Source organism: Oncorhynchus masou, chromosome 18 (genome assembly GCF_036934945.1).
Source record: "Oncorhynchus masou masou isolate Uvic2021 chromosome 18, UVic_Omas_1.1, whole genome shotgun sequence".
NCBI classification, from domain to species: Eukaryota; Metazoa; Chordata; class Actinopteri; order Salmoniformes; family Salmonidae; genus Oncorhynchus; species Oncorhynchus masou.
This window is the reverse complement of record NC_088229.1, coordinates 8,212,326-8,232,945: the sequence shown is the minus strand read 5'-3', so window position 1 is coordinate 8,232,945 and position 20,620 is coordinate 8,212,326. Positions and strand designations below refer to the sequence as shown.

The 20,620-nt window shown below is 45.0% G+C and overlaps 1 protein-coding gene across 1 annotated transcript in view; it reads right to left on the bottom strand.

The window, feature by feature from the left end:
• Positions 1 to 20,620, bottom strand: part of LOC135503897 (S-adenosylhomocysteine hydrolase-like protein 1) — a 71,465-nt gene that overhangs the window by 15,441 nt on the left and 35,404 nt on the right. The window contains exons 2-12 of the mRNA XM_064922083.1: positions 9,452 to 9,560; positions 8,255 to 8,398; positions 5,105 to 5,205; positions 3,518 to 3,607; positions 2,747 to 2,845; positions 2,115 to 2,221; positions 1,871 to 1,987; positions 1,686 to 1,749; positions 1,474 to 1,562; positions 1,292 to 1,362; positions 66 to 160 (exon numbers count right to left, since the gene is read on the bottom strand). Of these exons, the coding sequence (XP_064778155.1) occupies positions 66 to 160; positions 1,292 to 1,362; positions 1,474 to 1,562; positions 1,686 to 1,749; positions 1,871 to 1,987; positions 2,115 to 2,221; positions 2,747 to 2,845; positions 3,518 to 3,607; positions 5,105 to 5,205; positions 8,255 to 8,398; positions 9,452 to 9,560 (1,086 nt within the window). The remainder of the gene's footprint in view (positions 1 to 65; positions 161 to 1,291; positions 1,363 to 1,473; positions 1,563 to 1,685; positions 1,750 to 1,870; positions 1,988 to 2,114; positions 2,222 to 2,746; positions 2,846 to 3,517; positions 3,608 to 5,104; positions 5,206 to 8,254; positions 8,399 to 9,451; positions 9,561 to 20,620) is intronic.

The following is a 20,620-nucleotide window of genomic DNA, read 5'->3' as shown; positions in this document are numbered from 1 at the left end:
GAGCACACACACACGCACACGCACGCACACACACACGCACACACACACAGGTAAAAGTACCTCACCACATCAATCTCGGTATTGGAATGTCCCATGTTGCAGACTATACAGCCATTCTTCATCCGGTCCAGCTGCTCTCTGGTCACCACGTTCTTATTGCCTGAGTGACAACAATAAAGTCAGCTCATCTCAGGTCTGATTACAATCAATAATGTTGGCTGTCTATAATGAGAGAGAGAGAGAGAGAGAGAGAGAGAAGAGAGGGGGGGGTGCAGAGAGAGAGAGAGGGAGAGAGACAGAGAGAGGAGGGAGGGAGGGACAGAGAGGGAGGGACAGAGAGACACAGAGACAGAGAGAGAGGAGAGAGAGAGGGACAGAGAGGGAGGGACAGAGAGACAGAGGGAGAGGGAGGGACAGAGAGACAGAGAGAGACACAGAGAGAGAGAGAGACAGAGAAAGAGACACAGAGAGAGAGAGAGAGGGAGAGAGAGAGAGGGAGACAGAGAGAGACAGAGAGGGAGGGACAGAGAGAGAGAGAGACAGAGAGAGAGGGACAGAGAGAGAGAGAGACAGAGAGAGAGAGAGAGAGAGAGAGGGACAGAGAGAGAGAGGACAGAGAGAGAGAGAGGGACAGAGAGAGAGAGGGACAGAGAGAGAGGGAGGGACAGAGAGAGAGGGAGGGACAGAGAGGGAGACACAGAGAGAGAGAGACAGAGAGAGAGAGGGAGAGACAGAGAGAGGGAGAGACAGAGAGAGAGAGAGAGACAGAGAGAGAGAGAGGGACAGAGAGAGAGAGAGACAGAGAGAGAGAGAGACAGAGAGAGACAGAGAGAGAGAGACAGAGAGAGAGGGAGACAGAGAGGGAGGGACAGAGAGAGACAGAGAGAGAGAGAGAGACAGAGAGAGAGACAGAGAGAGAGAGAGACAGAGAGAGAGACAGAGAGAGAGAGAGACAGAGAGAGAGAGACAGAGAGAGAGGGAGACAGAGAGAGAGAGGGAGGGACAGAGAGAGAGAGAGACAGAGAGACAGAGAGAGAGGGAGACAGAGAGGGAGGGACAGAGAGACAGAGAGAGAGAGACAGAGACAGAGAGAGACAGAGAGAGAGAGAGACAGAGAGAGAGAGAGAGAGAGACAGACAGAGAGGGATACACATTCAAACAGGTGACCTCTAACTTGCCATCTGCCGGATAAACCTGAGTCATAAACAAGGACAGCGGCTGGGAGGACTGCTTCTATAATTATCAGAGTGGAATAGTCTGGATGAGGCGTGCTCTGATTGATCTAGTTTACCTGTGCAGGTTATCACCAGGTCCATCTGACGAATGACTTCATTCAGCTTCACCACCCTGAACCCATCCATGCTGTATACGCAGGAAGATTTGTAGGAAAAAGTAGCCAAAAATAACTAAAACACATATTTTTTTTTTAAAGACGTGGATACATTAGACTGTAGGTAAGTCCCAGCCACCCACCAGCCCTGCAGGGCGCAGATGGGGTCTATCTCCGTGATGCAGACGATGGCTCCCAGGGCCTTCAGGGCAGAACAGCAACCCTTCCCCACCTACAGGACAGAGAACAGCCCAGTACAGAACTCTCAAATCTATGTTCAAATGCCAAACATCAACTTTTGAATCTAACGTGTCAGCTAACAGTCAATCAGAGTAAAGAATCAGAAGGACTGTACCTCTCCATAACCGCACACCACCACCTGTTTCCCCCCAAACATCACATCAGTGGTCCTCTTCAAACTACAGCAAGCAGAGAAAGTAACAATTACAAATCAGACACGATCCATTTATAAATTACAAACAAAACAAAACCATCACACACTTTATGTGAGAAAAACATTTGATATTATAAAGGTCTCACCCGTCCAGGATGGACTCTCTGCAGCAGTAGAGGTTGTCAAACTTCTGCTTGGTAACAGAGTCGTTCACGTTCATGGCCGGGACACACAGCTTGCCTGCCTTGGACAGCTGGTACAACCTGAGAAGAAAGGATGAAAGTTTTGTTGAGCCACAGACTAACAGGTGATCAACCGGATCCAATCCCACAGACGTCTCTCCTTGCTGTGGATGGATGTGACCAATGTTTTAGGAAAGCTCTTTCTCACCTGTGGACTCCAGTGACACTCTCCTCCACGATGCCCTGAGCCTTCTTGAACACGCTGGGGTACTTCTTATAAACCCAGTGGGTCAGATCCCCTCCGTCATCCAAGATCTACAGTAACACCAACACAGGAAGAGCAAATGGTAGAAGAGCAGACAGTGGACTCAAACAATAGAGATATCTGCTGCATTAAGTCTGTATACTAAATAGAGACATCTGCTGCATTAAGTCTGTATGCATATTAAGTCTGTCTGTAAAAATAGAACATCTGCTGCATTAAGCATTAAGTCTGCTATTAAGTCTATGTATACTAAATAGAGACATCTGCTGCATTAAGTCTGTATACTAAATAGAGACATCTGCATTAAGTCATTAAGTCTATATGTATACTAAATAGAGACATCTGCTGTATTAAGTCTGCATACTAAATAAGGTTAAGTCTGCATGTAGATCTGCTGCATTAAGTCTGTATACTAAATAGAGATGGATTAACAGAAGCCAGAAGCCTCCATAAATACAGTAAAGCAATTTCAATCATTTCAAATCAATCAAAAATAAGCCTTTACAATGTGTGAGAGTGTCACTGCACGACAGAGGTCAAGTACATTATTAGGGGATGGTTTAGTCTTTAGGTACCATGTTGGCCTGCCAGCCTTCCGTGTTGACACAGCGGTCGATGCACCACCAAAAGTCATCCTCTGACTCGCCCTTCCACGCAAACACAGGCACACCTGTAGGCGAGAGGAGAGAGAGGGGGAGGCTAGGACTTATTATGGCTGGGGAGAGAGAGAGAGAGAGAGAGAGAGAGAGAGGGGGGAGGCTAGGACTTATTATGGCTGGGAGAGAGGGGCTAGGACTTGTTATGGCTGGGAGAGAGAGAGAGAGAGAGGACTTGTTATGGCTGGGAGAGAGAGGAGAGAGAGAGAGAGAGAGAGAGAGAGAGAGCCATCACAGCAGCAAGATTTGTGACCTGTTGCCACAAGAAAAGGGTAACCATTAAAGAACAAACACCATTGTAAATACAACCCATATTTCTGTTGATTTATTTTCCCATTTGTACTTTAACTTTTCACTGTATATAATATGACATTTGAAATGTCTCTGGAACTTGTGTGAGTGTAATATTTACTGTTCACTTTTTAATGTTTATTTCACTTTATTTTTATTATCTATTTCACTTGCTTTGGCAATGTAAACATGAGTTTCCCATGCCACTAAAGCCCCTTGAATTGAATTGAGAGAGAAAGAGAGGGGGAGGGTAGTGAGGGAAAGAGAGGGGGAGGGTAGCGAGGGAAAGAGAAAGAGGTAGAGGGAGGGAAAGAGAGGGGGAGAGAGAGAGGGGAAAGGAGGGGAAGGGGCGAGACAGACAGAAGGAAAGAGAGGGGGAGTATTATAAGTTCTCACCGGCTCTGCCAGGGCAGCAGCCAGAGTAGAGTAGATGTTACAGGCTGTCCAACGACACTGAGCTCCGAGAGCTACCAGGGTCTCAATCAGAACCTGAGGAGGGGAATACACAAACACACTAGTATTTATTAGGAACCCTGCCGAGGCAGCAGCTACTCTTCCTGGGGTTTATTATGGATCCCCATTAGTTCCTCAGGCAGCAGCTACTCTTCCTGGGGTTTATTATGGATCCCCATTAGTTCTGAGGCAGCAGCTACTCTTCCTGGTGTTAATTAGGATCCCCATTAGTTCCTGTCGACAGCAGCTACTCTTCCTGGGGTTTATTATGGATCTCAATCAGAACCTGAGGCAGGGCTAATTTAGTCCCAAACACAGCTAGTCTTCCTGGAGTTTATGAAGGATCCCATTTAGTCCATGCCAAGGCAGAAGCTCCTCTTCCTGGGGCCAAAGACAGTATAAGGTAAGATATGGATCCCCAAATCTAAGATGTTGTACCGAGGGTATTCAAATCTAAGATGTTACTCTTCCTAAGATGTGTTAAGATGGATCCCCAAATCTATGCTTGTACGGTAGAGATGGTATTCTCCTAAGATTTGTACGGTAGAGATGGTATCCTAAGATGTTGTACCTGGGATGTTACGGTAGAGATGGTATGGAAATCTAAGATGTTGGTATTCCTAAATCTAAGATGTTGTATGGGGAGATGGTAGCTACTCTAAGATGTTGTATTATGGATCAAGATTTGTAGTCCCTAAGATGTTGTAAGAAGGCAAGATGCAGCTACTCTTCCTGATGTTTATGAAGGATCCCATTTAGTCCATGCTAAGATGCAGAGAGCTCCTCTTCCTGACTACCAGGAAAATCAAATGACAGTATAAGGTAAGATGTTGTACGGTAGAGAGGTATTCTCTAAATCTAAGATGTTGTATGGTAGAGGTATTCTCTAAATCTAAGATGTTGTACGGTAGAGATGGTATTCTTTAAATCTAAGATGTTGTACGGTAGAGGTATTCTCTAAATCTAAGATGTTGTACGGTAGAGAAGTATTCTCTAAATCTAAGATGTTGTACGGTAGAGATGGTATTCTCTAAATCTAAGATGTTGTACGGTAGAGAGGTATTCTCTAAATCTAAGATGTTGTACGGTAGAGAAGTATTCTCTAAATCTAAGATGAAGTATGGTAGAGAGGTATTCTCTAAATCTAAGATGAAGTATGGTGTGGTATGATTGTATAGTGTTAGCAACTATTTTTTAGTGAGATCCACTTTTGGTTTCTTGATTTGACGCTAGAAGTCACTAGATGTTTTGCCGTTTTGACCTCACATCACCAATTTGCCTTGCTGCTGTGACTTCTGTTAAACAGACAGCTCATCCCACTCTTCTGTGGGGCATAATTAAGTGAGAAAAGTCGCTAAATGCCATCAAAACCACTGAAACTCTTGGTGGCAAAACTTCCCAAAGGCAGCCTGAAAAGTAGCTGAATTTGTCGCTAGCCTCTTTTACCAATTAAAGTCGCTGGAGGGGGTCTGAAAACTGGCTAAAGTTGCCAAGTTGGCAACACTGGGTGGAGGAGAGAGCAAGTTGACGTACTGCAGTCTGAGCTGTTATGTGGGTGCAGCCCACTATCTTCGCCCCAGCTAGAGGCTTCTCCCCCTGGGCTCTCTTCCTCAGCGAGATCAGGGCTGACATATCTGTGGGGGGCGTGCGGAGAGAAGGGGGGGGGAGAAGGAGAGATAAAAAAAAGGGGGGGAGAGAGAGGGGGGGAGGTGAGATAGTTTGAGTCAGAATGAAAGGATTTGGGAGAGTACACCAGTGAACGAGAGAGGCAGGAATACGAAGATAGATTTAGCATAATATTGAAAAAGAGAGGCCATTGAGACTGTAAAACCCACAAGATCACCTCCAAATTGCCTGCAGGTTGAAAGTTACTCAAGTAAGAGTGCAAGTCACTCATTCAAATAATACTTGGTTCTAAATATACTTAAGTTTTTTTTTTTTTTTTTAAATGTATGGATAGCCACAGGTACACTCCAACAATCAGACATCATTTAAAAATGATGCATTTGTGTTTAGTGAGTCCGCCAGATCAGAGGCAGTAGGGATGACCATGTGTTCTCTTGATGAGTACTTAATTAAATTGGACCATATTCCTGTCCTGCTAAGCATTAAACATGTACCGAGAATGTCTGGGTATCAGGGAAAATGTATGGAGAAAAAATACATTATTTTATTCAGGAATGTATTGAAGTAAAAGTTGTCCCAAAAAATAAATAGTAAAGTACAGATACCTCAAAAAAACTACTTACAGTGCCTTGCGAAAGTATTCGGCCCCCTTGAACTCTGCGACCTTTTGCCACATTTCAGGATTCAAACATAAAGATATAAAACTGTATTTTTTGTGAAGAATCAACAACAAGTGGGACACAATCATGAAGTGGAACGACATTTATTGGATATTTCAAACTTTTTTAACAAATCAAAAACTGAAAAATTGGGCGTGCAAAATTATTCAGCCCCCTTAACTTAATACTTTGTAGTGCCACCTTTTGCTGCGATTACAGCTGTAAGTCGCTTGGGGTATGTCTCTATCAGTTTTGCACATCGAGAGACTGAAATATTTTCCCATTCCTCCTTGCAAAACAGCTCGAGCTCAGTGAGGTTGGATGGAGAGCATTTGTGAACAGCAGTTTTCAGTTCTTTCCGCAGATTCTTGATTGGATTCAGGTCTGGACTTTGACTTGGCTATTCTAACACCTGGATATGTTTATTTTTTAACCATTCCATTGTAGATTTTGCTTTATGTTTTGGATCATTGTCTTGTTGGAAGACAAATCTCCGTCCCAGTCTCAGGTCTTTTGCAGACTCCATCAGGTTTTCTTCCAGAATGGTCCTGTATTTGGCTCCATCCATCTTCCCATCAATTTTAACCATCTTCCCTGTCCCTGCTGAAGAAAAGCAGGCCCAAACCATGATGCTGCCACCACCATGTTTGACAGTGGGTATGTTGTGTTCAGGGTGATGAGCTGTGTTGCTTTTACGCCAAACATAACGTTTTGCATTGTTGCCAAAAAGTTAAATTTTGGTTTCATCTGACCAGAGCACCTTCTTCCACATGTTTGGTGTGTCTCCCAGGTGGCTTGTGGCAAACTTTAAACAACACTTTTTATGGATATCTTTAAGAAATGGCTTTCTTCTTGCCACTCTCCCATAAAGGCCAGATTTGTGCAATATACGACTGATTGTTGTCCTATGGACAGAGTCTCCCACCTCAGCTGTAGATCTCTGCAGTTCATCCAGAGTGATCATGGGCCTCTTGGCTGTATCTCTGATCAGTCTTCTCCTTGTATGAGCTGAAAGTTTAGAGGGACGGCCAGGTCTTGGTAGATTTGCAGTGGTCTGATACTCCTTCCATTTCAATATGATCGCTTGCACAGTGCTCCTTGGCATGTTTAAAGCTTGGGAATTTTTTTGTATCCAAATCCGGCTTTAAACTTCTTCACAACAGAATCTCGGACCTGCCTGGTGTGTTCCTTGTTCTTCATGATGCTCTCTGCGCTTTTAACGGACCTCTGAGAATATCACAGTGCAGGTGCATTTATACGGAGACTTGATTACACACAGGTGGATTGTATTTATCATCATTAGTCATTTAGGTCAACATTGGATCATTCAGAGATCCTCACTGAAATTCTGGAGAGAGTTTGCTGCACTGAAAGTAAAGGGGCTGAATAATTTTGCACGCCCAATTTTTCAGTTTTTGATTTGTTAAAAACGTTTGAAATATCCAATAAATGTCGTTCCACTTCATGATTGTGTCCCACTTGTTGTTGATTCTTCACAAAAAAATACAGTTTTATATCTTTATGTTTGAAGCCTGAAATGTGGCAAAAGGTCGCAAAGTTCAAGGGGGCCGAATACTTTCGCAAGGCACTGTATGTAGTACTTTAAAGTATTTTTACTTAAGTACTTTACACCACTGCAGGTTAATTAAAGCATTGCTGACAGGAACAGCTGTTGAGACCTAGGCAACGGCTCTAGGGTTAGTTAGAGCAGAACTGACAGGAACAGCTATTGAGACCTAGGCACTTCGCCTAGATCTGCACAACCATAGAGAGAGAAAGAGAGGACAGAGAAAGACAGACAGACAGACAGACAGACAGACAGACAGACAGACAGACAGACAGACAGACAGACAGACAGACAGACAGAGAGATACAGACAGACATACAGACAGACAGACAGACAGACAGACAGACAGACAGACAGACAGACAGACAGACAGACAGACAGACAGACAGTCAGAGATACAGACAGACAGACAGACAGACAGACAGACAGACAGACAGACAGACAGGTTCAGACCTGCTCCTGTTTCCCTGGATATCACTGTCTATCTGACACAGGTCCAGTGAGGTCATCACCTGCTTTATGACTTCGATATCAGTCGTTAAAACTCAGCCCAGCAGAATGGATGCCATGTGATACGAGTCTGAGCTCTTCTCTATGACCGCTACCTTATAATTACTGATCCAGAGTCAGTCCTTGACGAGGCGCCAAACACTCTCTTACCCTCTATCCCACTGGTCCTATGTCAGCACTTTCCACTTTACCCTTTTGACAATACTGAGCCCAGCAGATCCCAGCCAATGCAAGCTGTACTGGGCTGACCTGGTTGCACATCTATCATAGTTGCAATCAGAACGATGCCGGAAAGTGAATGCAAGACCAGTGATTCTGCACCTTGCTCTGCGATCTCGATCTCCCGTCTGCCGAACTCTGCCTGTTTGACGTTCTTAACGCAGAAGTCGCTGCTGCCCTTGGAGTTGGCCTGGGCCTTGTCCCGAGGAGAGGTCTCGTCATCTGAGCTGTCTGAGTAGGATGCAGCTGGACATTGTGTTGAGGGGATAAAAAGTCACAGACACATAATGAAGCCTTTGTTCGTTAAAGTCACACCTACAGTGTATATCTCTATGGTCAGAGCTAAGATAGAAGATAGAATTAGACAATCATTAAATATGAACTGTGTTCAATAGATCTTCCTCAATGGTAAACCAGTCTATAGAAGACAGATCAATCGATCTTCCTCAATGGTAAACCAGTCTATAGAAGACAGATCAATAGATCTTCCTCAATGGTATACCAGTCTATAGAAAACAGATCAATAGATCTTCCTCAATGGTATACCAGTCTATAGAAGACAGATCAATAGATCTTCCTCAATGGTATACCAGTCTATAGAAAACAGATCAATAGATCTTCCTCAATGGTATACCAGTCAATAGAAGACAGATCAATAGATCTTCCTCAATGGTATACCAGTCTATAGAAGACAGATAAATGGATTTTCCTCAATGGTATACCAGTCTATAGAAGACAGTAGAGTTGGTAGCTTGACATGGTCTTCAGTGGAAGGAATTTGGCCACCCTGGTAATCGCCAGCACCTAGCGCAGTAGTCGTGTGTGTGTGTGTGTGTGTGTGTGTGTGTGTGTGTGTGTGTGTGTGTGTGTGTGTGTGTGTGTGTGTGTGTGTGTGTGTGTGTTGTGTGTGTGTGTGTAAACCGTATACCGGGGTAAACCGTTTAAACCATATACCGGGGTATTTCGGTATGATTTTCAAATTCCGTGCTACGCCACTGCATATAACTATCAGTTAAGTATAAACTATAAGACATCTAAGATGTGTCAAAAAAATGTTATCCAGCTCTGGGCTCCAGCTATGCATTTTGTTTGCTAACTTGCTTAGCTAAGTGGCTAGATGTCAAGACACAGCAGATACATCTCCACCTGGATCAAGATCTCTGTTGCCTAAAATGTTGTTTTTTTTGTGAGTATTTTTAAATACACATTTGGTAATACTGTATACACCGGTATGGTACAGAAACGGTATGACGGTACGAACAATCTGTATATCACCCAACTCTAGTGTGTGGTAGCTACCTGAGCTGTAGCTATCTGTGGAGGACTGGGAGATGGAGCGAGACAGGGAGCGCCGGCCGGCCTTCGTGGGGTACTTCTGAAACTCCTGTTTATCCTCCGCAAACTGGATCTGAAGAACAAGAAGAAGAAGTTTGAGGCATAAATTAGTCTTCAGTTGACATTATGGTGGAAACCGTAGTCAGTCAGCCTGTAGTGGGTCAGAGATAGTCAGTGAGCCTGTAGTGGGTCAGAGGTAATCAGTCAGCCTGTAATGGGTCAGAGATACTGTAGTCAGTGAGCCTGTAATGGGTCAGACATACTGTAGTCAGTGAGCCTGTAGTGGGTCAGACATACTGTAGTCAGTGAGCCTGTAGTGGGTCAGAGGTACTGTAGTCAGTCAGGCTGTAGTGGGTCAGAGGTAGTCAGTGAGCCTGTAGTGGGTCAGAGGTAGTCAGTGAGCCTGTAGTGGGTCAGAGATAGTCAGTGAGCCTGTAGTGGGTCAGAGATACTGTAGTCAGTGAGCCTGTAGTGGGTCAGAGATAGTCAGTGAGCCTGTAGTGGGTCAGACATACTGTAGTCAGTGAGCCTGTAGTGGGTCAGACATACTGTAGTCAGTGAGCCTGTAGTGGGTCAGACATACTGTAGTCAGTGAGCCTGTAGTGGGTCAGAGCCTGCACAACAACCTGAAGGAGACCCATACAGTCATTATCTGGAGAGGTACCCTCCTGTAGGTATTTAATCCAAACCTTTTCCTGGAGAGGTACCCTCCTGTAGGTATTTAATCCAAACCTGTTCCTGGAGAGATACCCTCTGTAGGTATTTAATCCAAAGCTGTTCCTGGAGAACTACCCTCCTGTAGGTTTTTAATCCAAACCTGTTCCTGGAGAACTACCCTCCTGTAGGTTTTTAATCCAAAGCTGTTCCTGGAGAACTACCCTCCTGTAGGTATTTAATCCAAATCTGTTCCTGGAGAGGTACCCTCCTGTAGGTATTTAATCCAAAGCTGTTCCTGGAGAACTACCCTCCTGTAGGTATTTAATCCAAACCTGTTCCTGGAGAGATACCCTCTGTAGGTATTTAATCCAAAGCTGTTCCTGGAGAACTACCCTCCTGTAGGTTTTTAATCCAAATCTGTTCCTGGAGAACTACCCTCCTGTAGGTATTTAATCCAAACCTGTTCCTGGAGAGATACCCTCTGTAGGTATTTAATCCAAAGCTGTTCCTGGAGAACTACCCTCCTGTAGGTTTTTAATCCAAAGCTGTTCTTGGAGAACTACCCTCCTGTAGGTATTTAATCCAACCCCAGTTTAACTAACCTGATTCAGGCGATTAATCAGATAATTATTAGAATCAGGTGCACTAGATTAAGGTTGTAGTGAAAACCTACAGGACAGTATAGCTCTTCGGGAACAGGGTTGTAGTGAAAACCTACAGGACAGTAGCTCTTCGGGAACAGGGTTGTAGTGAAAACCTACAGGACAGTAGCTCTTCGGGAACAGGGTTGTAGTGAAAACCTACAGGACAGTAGCTCTTCGGGAACAGGGTTGTAGTGAAAACCTACAGGACAGTAGCTCTTCGGGAACAGGGTTGTAGTGAAAACCTACAGGACAGTAGCTCTTCGGGAACAGGGTTGTAGTGAAAACCTACAGGACAGTAGCTCTTCGGGAACAGGGTTGTAGTGAAAACCTACAGGACAGTAGCTCTTCGGGAACAGGGTTGTAGTGAAAACCTACAGGACAGTAGCTCTTCGGGAACAGGGTTGTAGTGAAAACCTACAGGACAGTAGCTCTTCGGGAACAGGGTTGTAGTGAAAACCTACAGGACAGTAGCTCTTCGGGAACAGGGTTGTAGTGAAAACCTACAGGACAGTAGCTCTTCGGGAACAGGGTTGTAGTGAAAACCTACAGGACAGTAGCTCTTCGGGAACAGGGTTGTAGTGAAAACCTACAGGACAGTAGCTCTTCGGGAACAGGGTTGTAGTGAAAACCTACAGGACAGTAGCTCTTCGGGAACAGGGTTGTAGTGAAAACCTACAGGACAGTAGCTCTTCGGGAACAGGGTTGTAGTGAAAACCTACAGGACAGTAGCTCTTCGGGAACAGGGTTGTAGTGAAAACCTACAGGACAGTAGCTCTTCGGGAACAGGGTTGTAGTGAAAACCTACAGGACAGTAGCTCTTCGGGAACAGGGTTGTAGTGAAAACCTACAGGACAGTAGCTCTTCGGGAACAGGGTTGTAGTGAAAACCTACAGGACAGTAGCTCTTCGGGAACAGGGTTGTAGTGAAAACCTACAGGACAGTAGCTCTTCGGGAACAGGGTTGTAGTGAAAACCTACAGGACAGTAGCTCTTCGGGAACAGGGTTGTAGTGAAAACCTACAGGACAGTAGCTCTTCGGGAACAGGGTTGTAGTGAAAACCTACAGGACAGTAGCTCTTCGGGAACAGGGTTGTAGTGAAAACCTACAGGACAGTAGCTCTTCGGGAACAGGGTTGTAGTGAAAACCTACAGGACAGTAGCTCTTCGGGAACAGGGTTGTAGTGAAAACCTACAGGACAGTAGCTCTTCGGGAACAGGGTTGTAGTGAAAACCTACAGGACAGTAGCTCTTCGGGAACAGGGTTGTAGTGAAAACCTACAGGACAGTAGCTCTTCGGGAACAGGGTTGTAGTGAAAACCTACAGGACAGTAGCTCTTCGGGAACAGGGTTGTAGTGAAAACCTACAGGACAGTATAGCTCTTCGGGAACAGGGTTGTAGTGAAAACCTACAGGACAGTAGCTCTTCAGGAACAGGTTTGTAGTGAAAACCTACAGGACAGTAGCTCTTCGGGAACAGGGTTGTAGTGAAAACCTACAGGACAGTAGCTCTTCGGGAACAGGGTTGTAGTGAAAACCTACAGGACAGTGTAGCTCTTCGGGAACAGGGTTGTAGTGAAAACCTACAGGACAGTAGCTCTTCGGGAACAGGGTTGTAGTGAAAACCTACAGGACAGTAGCTCTTCGGGAACAGGGTTGTAGTGAAAACCTACAGGACAGTAGCTCTTCGGGAACAGGGTTGTAGTGAAAACCTACAGGACAGTAGCTCTTCGGGAACAGGGTTGTAGTGAAAACCTACAGGACAGTAGCTCTTCGGGAACAGGGTTGTAGTGAAAACCTACAGGACAGTAGCTCTTCGGGAACAGGGTTGTAGTGAAAACCTACAGGACAGTAGCTCTTCGGGAACAGGGTTGTAGTGAAAACCTACAGGACAGTAGCTCTTCGGGAACAGGGTTGTAGTGAAAACCTACAGGACAGTAGCTCTTCGGGAACAGGGTTGTAGTGAAAACCTACAGGACAGTAGCTCTTCGGGAACAGGGTTGTAGTGAAAACCTACAGGACAGTAGCTCTTCGGGAACAGGGTTGTAGTGAAAACCTACAGGACAGTAGCTCTTCGGGAACAGGGTTGTAGTGAAAACCTACAGGACAGTAGCTCTTCAGGAACAGGGTTGTAGTGAAAACCTACAGGACAGTAGCTCTTCGGGAACAGGGTTGTAGTGAAAACCTACAGGACAGTAGCTCTTCGGGAACAGGGTTGTAGTGAAAACCTACAGGACAGTAGCTCTTCGGGAACAGGGTTGTAGTGAAAACCTACAGGACAGTAGCTCTTCGGGAACAGGGTTGTAGTGAAAACCTACAGGACAGTAGCTCTTCGGGAACAGGGTTGGAGTGAAAACCTACAGGACAGTAGCTCTTCGGGAACAGGGTTGTAGTGAAAACCTACAGGACAGTAGCTCTTCGGGAACAGGGTTGTAGTGAAAACCTACAGGACAGTAGCTCTTCGGGAACAGGGTTGTAGTGAAAACCTACAGGACAGTAGCTCTTCGGGAACAGGGTTGTAGTGAAAACCTACAGGACAGTAGCTCTTCGGGAACAGGGTTGTAGTGAAAACCTACAGGACAGTAGCTCTTCGGGAACAGGGTTGTAGTGAAAACCTACAGGACAGTAGCTCTTCGGGAACAGGGTTGTAGTGAAAACCTACAGGACAGTAGCTCTTCGGGAACAGGGTTGTAGTGAAAACCTACAGGACAGTAGCTCTTCGGGAACAGGGTTGGAGTGAAAACCTACAGCACAGTAGCTCTTCAGGAACAAGGTTTGTGTTAAAATGAATGAATTAAAACATGTTTACCCATATACCAATAGGTTCCCTTCTTTGCGAGGCATTGGAAAACCTTGCCAGTCTTTATGGTTGAAACTTTGTTTGAAATCCACTGCTCGATTTGTATGTGTGGGGTACAGTTAAACACTATTATGGCACACAGAGTGAGTCCAAGCAACTTATTACATGGCTTGTAATTACATGACTTCTAATGTTTACTCCTGAATTTATTTAGGCCATAAAAAAGGGGTTGAATACTTATTAACTCAAGACATTTCAGCTTCAGATGTTTAATTAATTTGTAAAAAATTATAAAAACATAATTCCACTTTGACATTATGGGGTATTGTGTGAAGGCCAGTAACACAAATTCAAGCTGTATAACAAAATGTGGAAAAAGTCAAGGGGTGTGAATAATTTCTGATGGCACTGTATGGTGAGCAATATGTTTGGAACATCAAATCACAATAAAATCAGTCTTGAATCGCAATACTCTCTTTCCATCAATTCGTTGACATATATGTTGAAGAGAGTGGGGCTTAAACTGCATCCCTGTCTCACCCCACCTCTCAGTGGAAAGAAATTTGTTTTTTGTCAATTTTAACTGCACACTTGTTGTTTGTGTACATGGATTTAATAATGTTGTAGGCCCCCGTCCCCCCCAACACCACTTTCCATCAATTTGTATAGCAGACCCTCATGCCAAATTGAGTTGAAGGCTTATTTGAAATCAACAAAGCATGAGAAGACTTCGCCTTTGTTTTGGTTTGTTTGTTTGTCAATTAGGGTGTGCAGGGTGAATACGTGGTCTGCCGTATGGTCATTTAGAAAAAAGCCAATCTGACTTTTTCTCAGTAAAATTGTTTTCACTGAGGAAATGTACGGGTCTACTGTTAATGATAATGCAGAGGATTTTCCCACGGTTGTTGTTGGGGTCAATTCCACTTCAACTCCAGTCAATTTACAAAGTGCACTGAAATTCCAATTCTCTTCAATGCCTTTCCATTCTGAATTGACTTTAATTTAAATGTAATTGACTCCAACTCTTCTGCATACAAGTAGATGTGTCATGGCATGCGGTACATCACATCACATTATTATGTAGTAAGACACGTTCTGATTGAACCCACATTGTCAGGTGTAGATGATTAAAAAGAGACATTGTGATCTTTCTGCCCACCTCCAAAGGTCTAACTGTGTGGCACTGCATCTCAGTGCTAGAGGCGTCATTACAGACGTGGTTCGATTCCAGGCTGTATCACAACCGGCCATGATTGGGAGTCCCATAGGGCGGCACTCAATTAGCCCAGTGTCGTCCGGGTTATGGTTTGGCCGGGGTAGGCCATCAGTGTAAATATAAAAAAAAATCTTAACTGATTTGCCTATAAAAATAAAAAATGTATTCATCATTATACCGGCCCCTAAAATCATTGACAGGTTGACCTAAAACAAATAAATAAATCTTATTTTGAAATAATAATTTGCAAACAATTTGCATACAGGGAGACACCAGCTAATCTGATCACAATGCGGACAGTGGATGGATAAGAGACATTTTAATACAATGGGAAGATGTGACAAACCTTGAGCAAATAGTGATTGGATCATGTTAGCGCAAGGCTCTAGCTTTAGTAAATATAAAAGATATAATCACATTGTATTTGACCAAACCAGAGCTTGTTATTGTATATAAACTTGTTATCAAAGTGAATGGTAAACCAACCCCATGGAACATTCATTCATTCCCACTGAGTGGGTTTGAAAGTTAAAGAGATTTAACTAATCCTCTACTATGTAGACACTCTCTGTTCTGATGTTACGAGATCAGTCTGGACTGACACACTTCTCTGTGAAAGTACACACACACACAGATCAGTGTGGACAGGCAGAAAGACACACAGCACGGAAGACAAACACAGTTGGTGTTGGACATTAGAGAGACCTAGGAGACTTTTATTTGGGTGAATGAGGGCAACAGACAGCCAGGGAGGGTAAGATGGTGTTGGAGGTACAGCTCTGTGGAGATAGCAGATCTGTAGATAGGCTAATCATCTGTCTTGTGTTTCCTGTTCGTCATGTCTTTCAACATACGTACACAATGACTGTCTGTAAACAATTATCTACAGGGAGCCTGCACAACAACCTGAAGGAGACCCATACAGTCATTATCTACAAATAACCTGAAGGAGACCCATACAGTCATTATCTACAAACAACCTGAAGGAGACCCATACAGTCATTATCTACAAACAACCTGAAGGAGACCCATACAGTCATTATCTACAGGGAGCCTGCACAACAACCTGAAGGAGACCCATACAGTCATTATCTACAGGGAGCCTGCACAACAACCTGAATGAGACACATACAGTCATTATCTACAGGGAGCCTGCACAACAACCTGAAGGAGACCCATACAGTCATTATCTACAGGGAGCCTGCACAACAACCTGAAGGAGACCCATACAGTCATTATCTACAGGGAGCCTGCACAACAACCTGAAGGAGACCCATACAGTCATTATCTACAGGGAGCCTACACAACAACCTGAAGGAGACCATACAGTCATTATCTACAGGGAGCCTGCACAACAACCTGAAGGAGACCCATACAGTCATTATCTACAGGGAGCCTGCACAACAACCTGAAGGAGACCATACAGTCATTATCTACAGGGAGCCTGCACAACAACCTGAAGGAGACCCATACAGTCATTATTTACAGGGAGCCTGCACAACAACCTGAAGGAGACCCATACAGTCATTATCTACAGGGAGCCTGCACAACAACCTGAAGGAGACCCATACAGTCATTATCTACAGGGAGCCTGCACAACAACCTGAAGGAGACCCATACAGTCATTATCTACAGGGAGCCTGCACAACAACCTGAAGGAGACCATATAGTCATTATCTACAGGGAGCCTGCACAACAACCTGAAGGAGACCCATACAGTCATTATCTACAGGGAGCCTGCACAACAACCTGACGGAGACCCATACAGTCATTATCTACAGGGAGCCTGCACAACAACCCGAAGGAGACCATACAGTCATTATCTACAGGGAGCCTGCACAACAACCTGAAGGATACCATATAGTCATTATCTACAGGGAGCCTGCACAACAACCTGAAGGAGACCCATACAGTCATTATCTACAGGGAGCCTGCACAACAACCCGAAGGAGACCATACAGTCATTATCTACAGGGAGCCTGCACAACAACCTGAAGGATACCATATAGTCATTATCTACAGGGAGCCTGCACAACAACCTGAAGGAGACCCATACAGTCATTATCTACAGGGAGCCTGCACAACAACCTGAAGGAGACCATACAGTCATTATCTACAGGGAGCCTGCACAACAACCTGAAGGAGACCATACAGTTATTATCTACAGGGAGCCTGCACAACAACCTGAAGGAGACCCATACAGTCATTATCTACAGGGAGCCTGCACAACAACCTGAAGGAGACCATACAGTCATTATCTACAGGGAGCCTGCACAACAACCTGAAGGAGACCCATACAGTCATTATCTACAGGGAGCCTGCACAACAACCTGAAGGAGACCCATACAGTCATTATCTACAGGGAGCCTGCACAACAACCTGAAGGAGACCATACAGTCATTATCTACAGGGAGCCTGCACAACAACCTGAAGGAGACCCATACAGTCATTATCTACAGGGAGCCTGCACAACAACCTGAAGGAGACCATACAGTCATTATCTACAGGGAGCCTGCACAACAACCTGAAGGAGACCATACAGTCATTATCTACAGGGAGCCTGCACAACAACCTGAAGGAGACCATACAGTCATTATCTACAGGAGCCTGCACAACAACCTGAAGGAGACCATACAGTCATTATCTACAGGGAGCCTGCACAACAACCTGAAGGAGACCATACAGTCATTATCTACAGGGAGCCTGCACAACAACCTGAAGGAGACCCATACAGTCATTATCTACAGGGAGCCTGCACAACAACCTGAAGGAGACCATACAGTCATTATCTACAGGGAGCCTGCACAACAACCTGAAGGAGACCCATACAGTCATTATCTACAGGGAGCCTGCACAACAACCTGAAGGAGACCATACAGTCATTATCTACAGGGAGCCTGCACAACAACCTGAAGGAGACCATACAGTCATTATCTACAGGGAGCCTGCACAACAACCTGAAGGAGACCCATACAGTCATTATCTACAGGGAGCCTGCACAACAACCTGAAGGCAGGTGACAGACAGGTCAGGAACACCTAGATAGAATGGTGAAGACAGCGATCAGACTGGTTCCACCAGGATAACAGAATGGTGAAGACAGCGATCAGACTGGTTCCACCAGGAAAACAGAATGGTGAAGACAGCGATCAGACGGGTTCCACCAGGATAACAGAATGGTGAAGACAGCGATCAGACTGGTTCCACCAGGATAACAGAATGGTGAAGACAGCGATTAGATTGGTTCCATCAGGAAAACAGAATGGTGAAGACAGCGATCAGACTGGTTCCACCAGGATAACAGAATGGTGAAGACAGCGATCAGACTGGTTCCACCAGGATAACAGAATGGTGAAGACAGCGATTAGATTGGTTCCATCAGGAAAACAGAATGGTGAAGACAGCGATCAGACTGGTTCCACCAGGATAACAGAATGGTGAAGACAGCGATCAGACTGGTTCCACCAGGATAACAGAATGGTGAAGACAGCGATCAGACTGGTTCCACCAGGATAACAGAATGGTGAAGACAGCGATCAGACTGGTTCCACCAGGATAACAGAATGGTGAAGACAGCGATCAGACTGGTTCCACCAGGAAAACAGAATGGTGAAGACAGCGATCAGACGGGTTCCACCAGGAAGACAGCGATCAGACTGGTTCCACCAGGATAACAGAATGGTGAAGACAGCGATCAGACGGGTTCCACCAGGATAACAGAATGGTGAAGACAGCGATCAGACTGGTTCCACCAGGAAGACAGCGATCAGACTGGTTCCACCAGGATAACAGAATGGTGAAGACAGCGATCAGACTGGTTCCACCAGGATAACAGAATGGTGAAGACAGCGATCAGACTGGTTCCACCAGGATAACAGAATGGTGAAGACAGCGATCAGACTGGTTCCATCAGGAAGACAGCGATCAGACTGGTTCCACCAGGATAACAGAATGGTGAAGACAGCGATCAGACTGGTTCCACCAGGAAGACAGCGATCAGACTGGTTCCACCAGGATAACAGAATGGTGAAGACAGCGATCAGACTGGTTCCACCAGGATAACAGAATGGTGAAGACAGCGATCAGACTGGTTCCATCAGGAAGACAGCGATCAGACTGGTTCCACCAGGATAACAGAATGGTGAAGACAGAGATCAGACTGGTTCCACCAGGATAACAGAATGGTGAAGACAGCGATCAGACTGGTTCCACCAGGATAACAGAATGGTGAAGACAGTGATCAGACGGGTTCCACCAGGATAACAGAATGGTGAAGACAGCGATCAGACTGGTTCCACCAGGATAACAGAATGGTGAAGACAGCGATCAGACTGGTTCCACCAGGATAACAGAATGGTGAAGACAGCGATTAGATTGGTTCCATCAGGAAAACAGAATGGTGAAGACAGCGATCAGACTGGTTCCACCAGGATAACAGAATGGTGAAGACAGCGATCAGACTGGTTCCACCAGGATAACAGAATGGTGAAGACAGCGATCAGACTGGTTCCACCAGGATAACAGAATGGTGAAGACAGCGATCAGACTGGTTCCATCAGGATAACAGAATGGTGAAGACAGCGATCAGACTGGTTCCACCAGGAAAACAGAATGGTGAAGACAGCGATCAGACTGGTTCCACCAGGATAACAGAATGGTGAAGACAGCGATCAGACTGGTTCCACCAGGAAAACAGAATGGTGAAGACAGCGATTAGATTGGTTCCATCAGGAAAACAAACATTGAAACCTGCCCTGGACCTAAAGTAAAACCTAGAAATAGAATATATCTTTATTGTCCACTTGCATGGATAGCCTTATATTTTAGTTGTTGTCGGCATACCCAACCTGACACCAAACACACACAACACGACAGGCTGGGAGCAGCATAGGGTCAGACACAGAGCATCGTCCCTGGCCAGCTCGCAATTCAGCCTTCAGACACTGATGTAACAGTGATTTCCATGCGTTTCCCTGTGGTCATTTCACCTCATAACGTTTAAGTAATAGATAGTGTCCTCACTCCTCAATGACACTTCAACAGAACCGCACTGTCCAATGTCCACCAAAACTCTACTTCAACAAGTATGCGACCCTAGGTGTGTGTGTGTGTGTGTGTGTGTGTGTGTGTGTGTGTGTGTGTGTGTGTGTGTGTGTGTGTGTGTGTGTGTGTGTGTGTGTGTGTGTGTGTGTGTGTGTGTGTGTGTGTGTGTGTGTGTGTGTGTGTCTGTGTGTAATATCTATAGGTTTGATCCCGAAGCAAGAGTTGCAGACATTACTTCTTTAAAAATATGTCCCTCAGCTATTAACGTACGCAACTCAACGCAACGTGGCAACCTTCCTGAACCCCGGCAACCAACCATACATACATACATAGGTCAGCTTCCTGTACGGTCGCGTTGTTATATTGGAGATGTCTGTGGGTCGTGTTTATACTGGAAGCGACATGTGTGGAGATGGATGAGTTGACACAACATGTAAGAGATAAGGCAGACTAACGACAGTCACTTGGTCTATTATGGGTTACATTGACGCATGAAGCACACTAATGTGTTTAAGGGTCAGTCATTGCAGAGTCATCCATGCTTTATAATAAACAGGTACCCCAGTCAAAACCAGTGTTTTGAGTGACAATGTTATATAGAGATCTAACCCAAAACATAGAAACACATGTCATGTGTTGACACTTACAACCATGGCTGAAACTCTTAAAGATGGCCTGTTAGTGATAAGTAGAGTTGGTTAGTTATAGTTGAATACTTAGTTAGTAGTTTCAAGAGTATGAGCTAGTAGCCTACAGCTATCCATTGAACCTTCATAA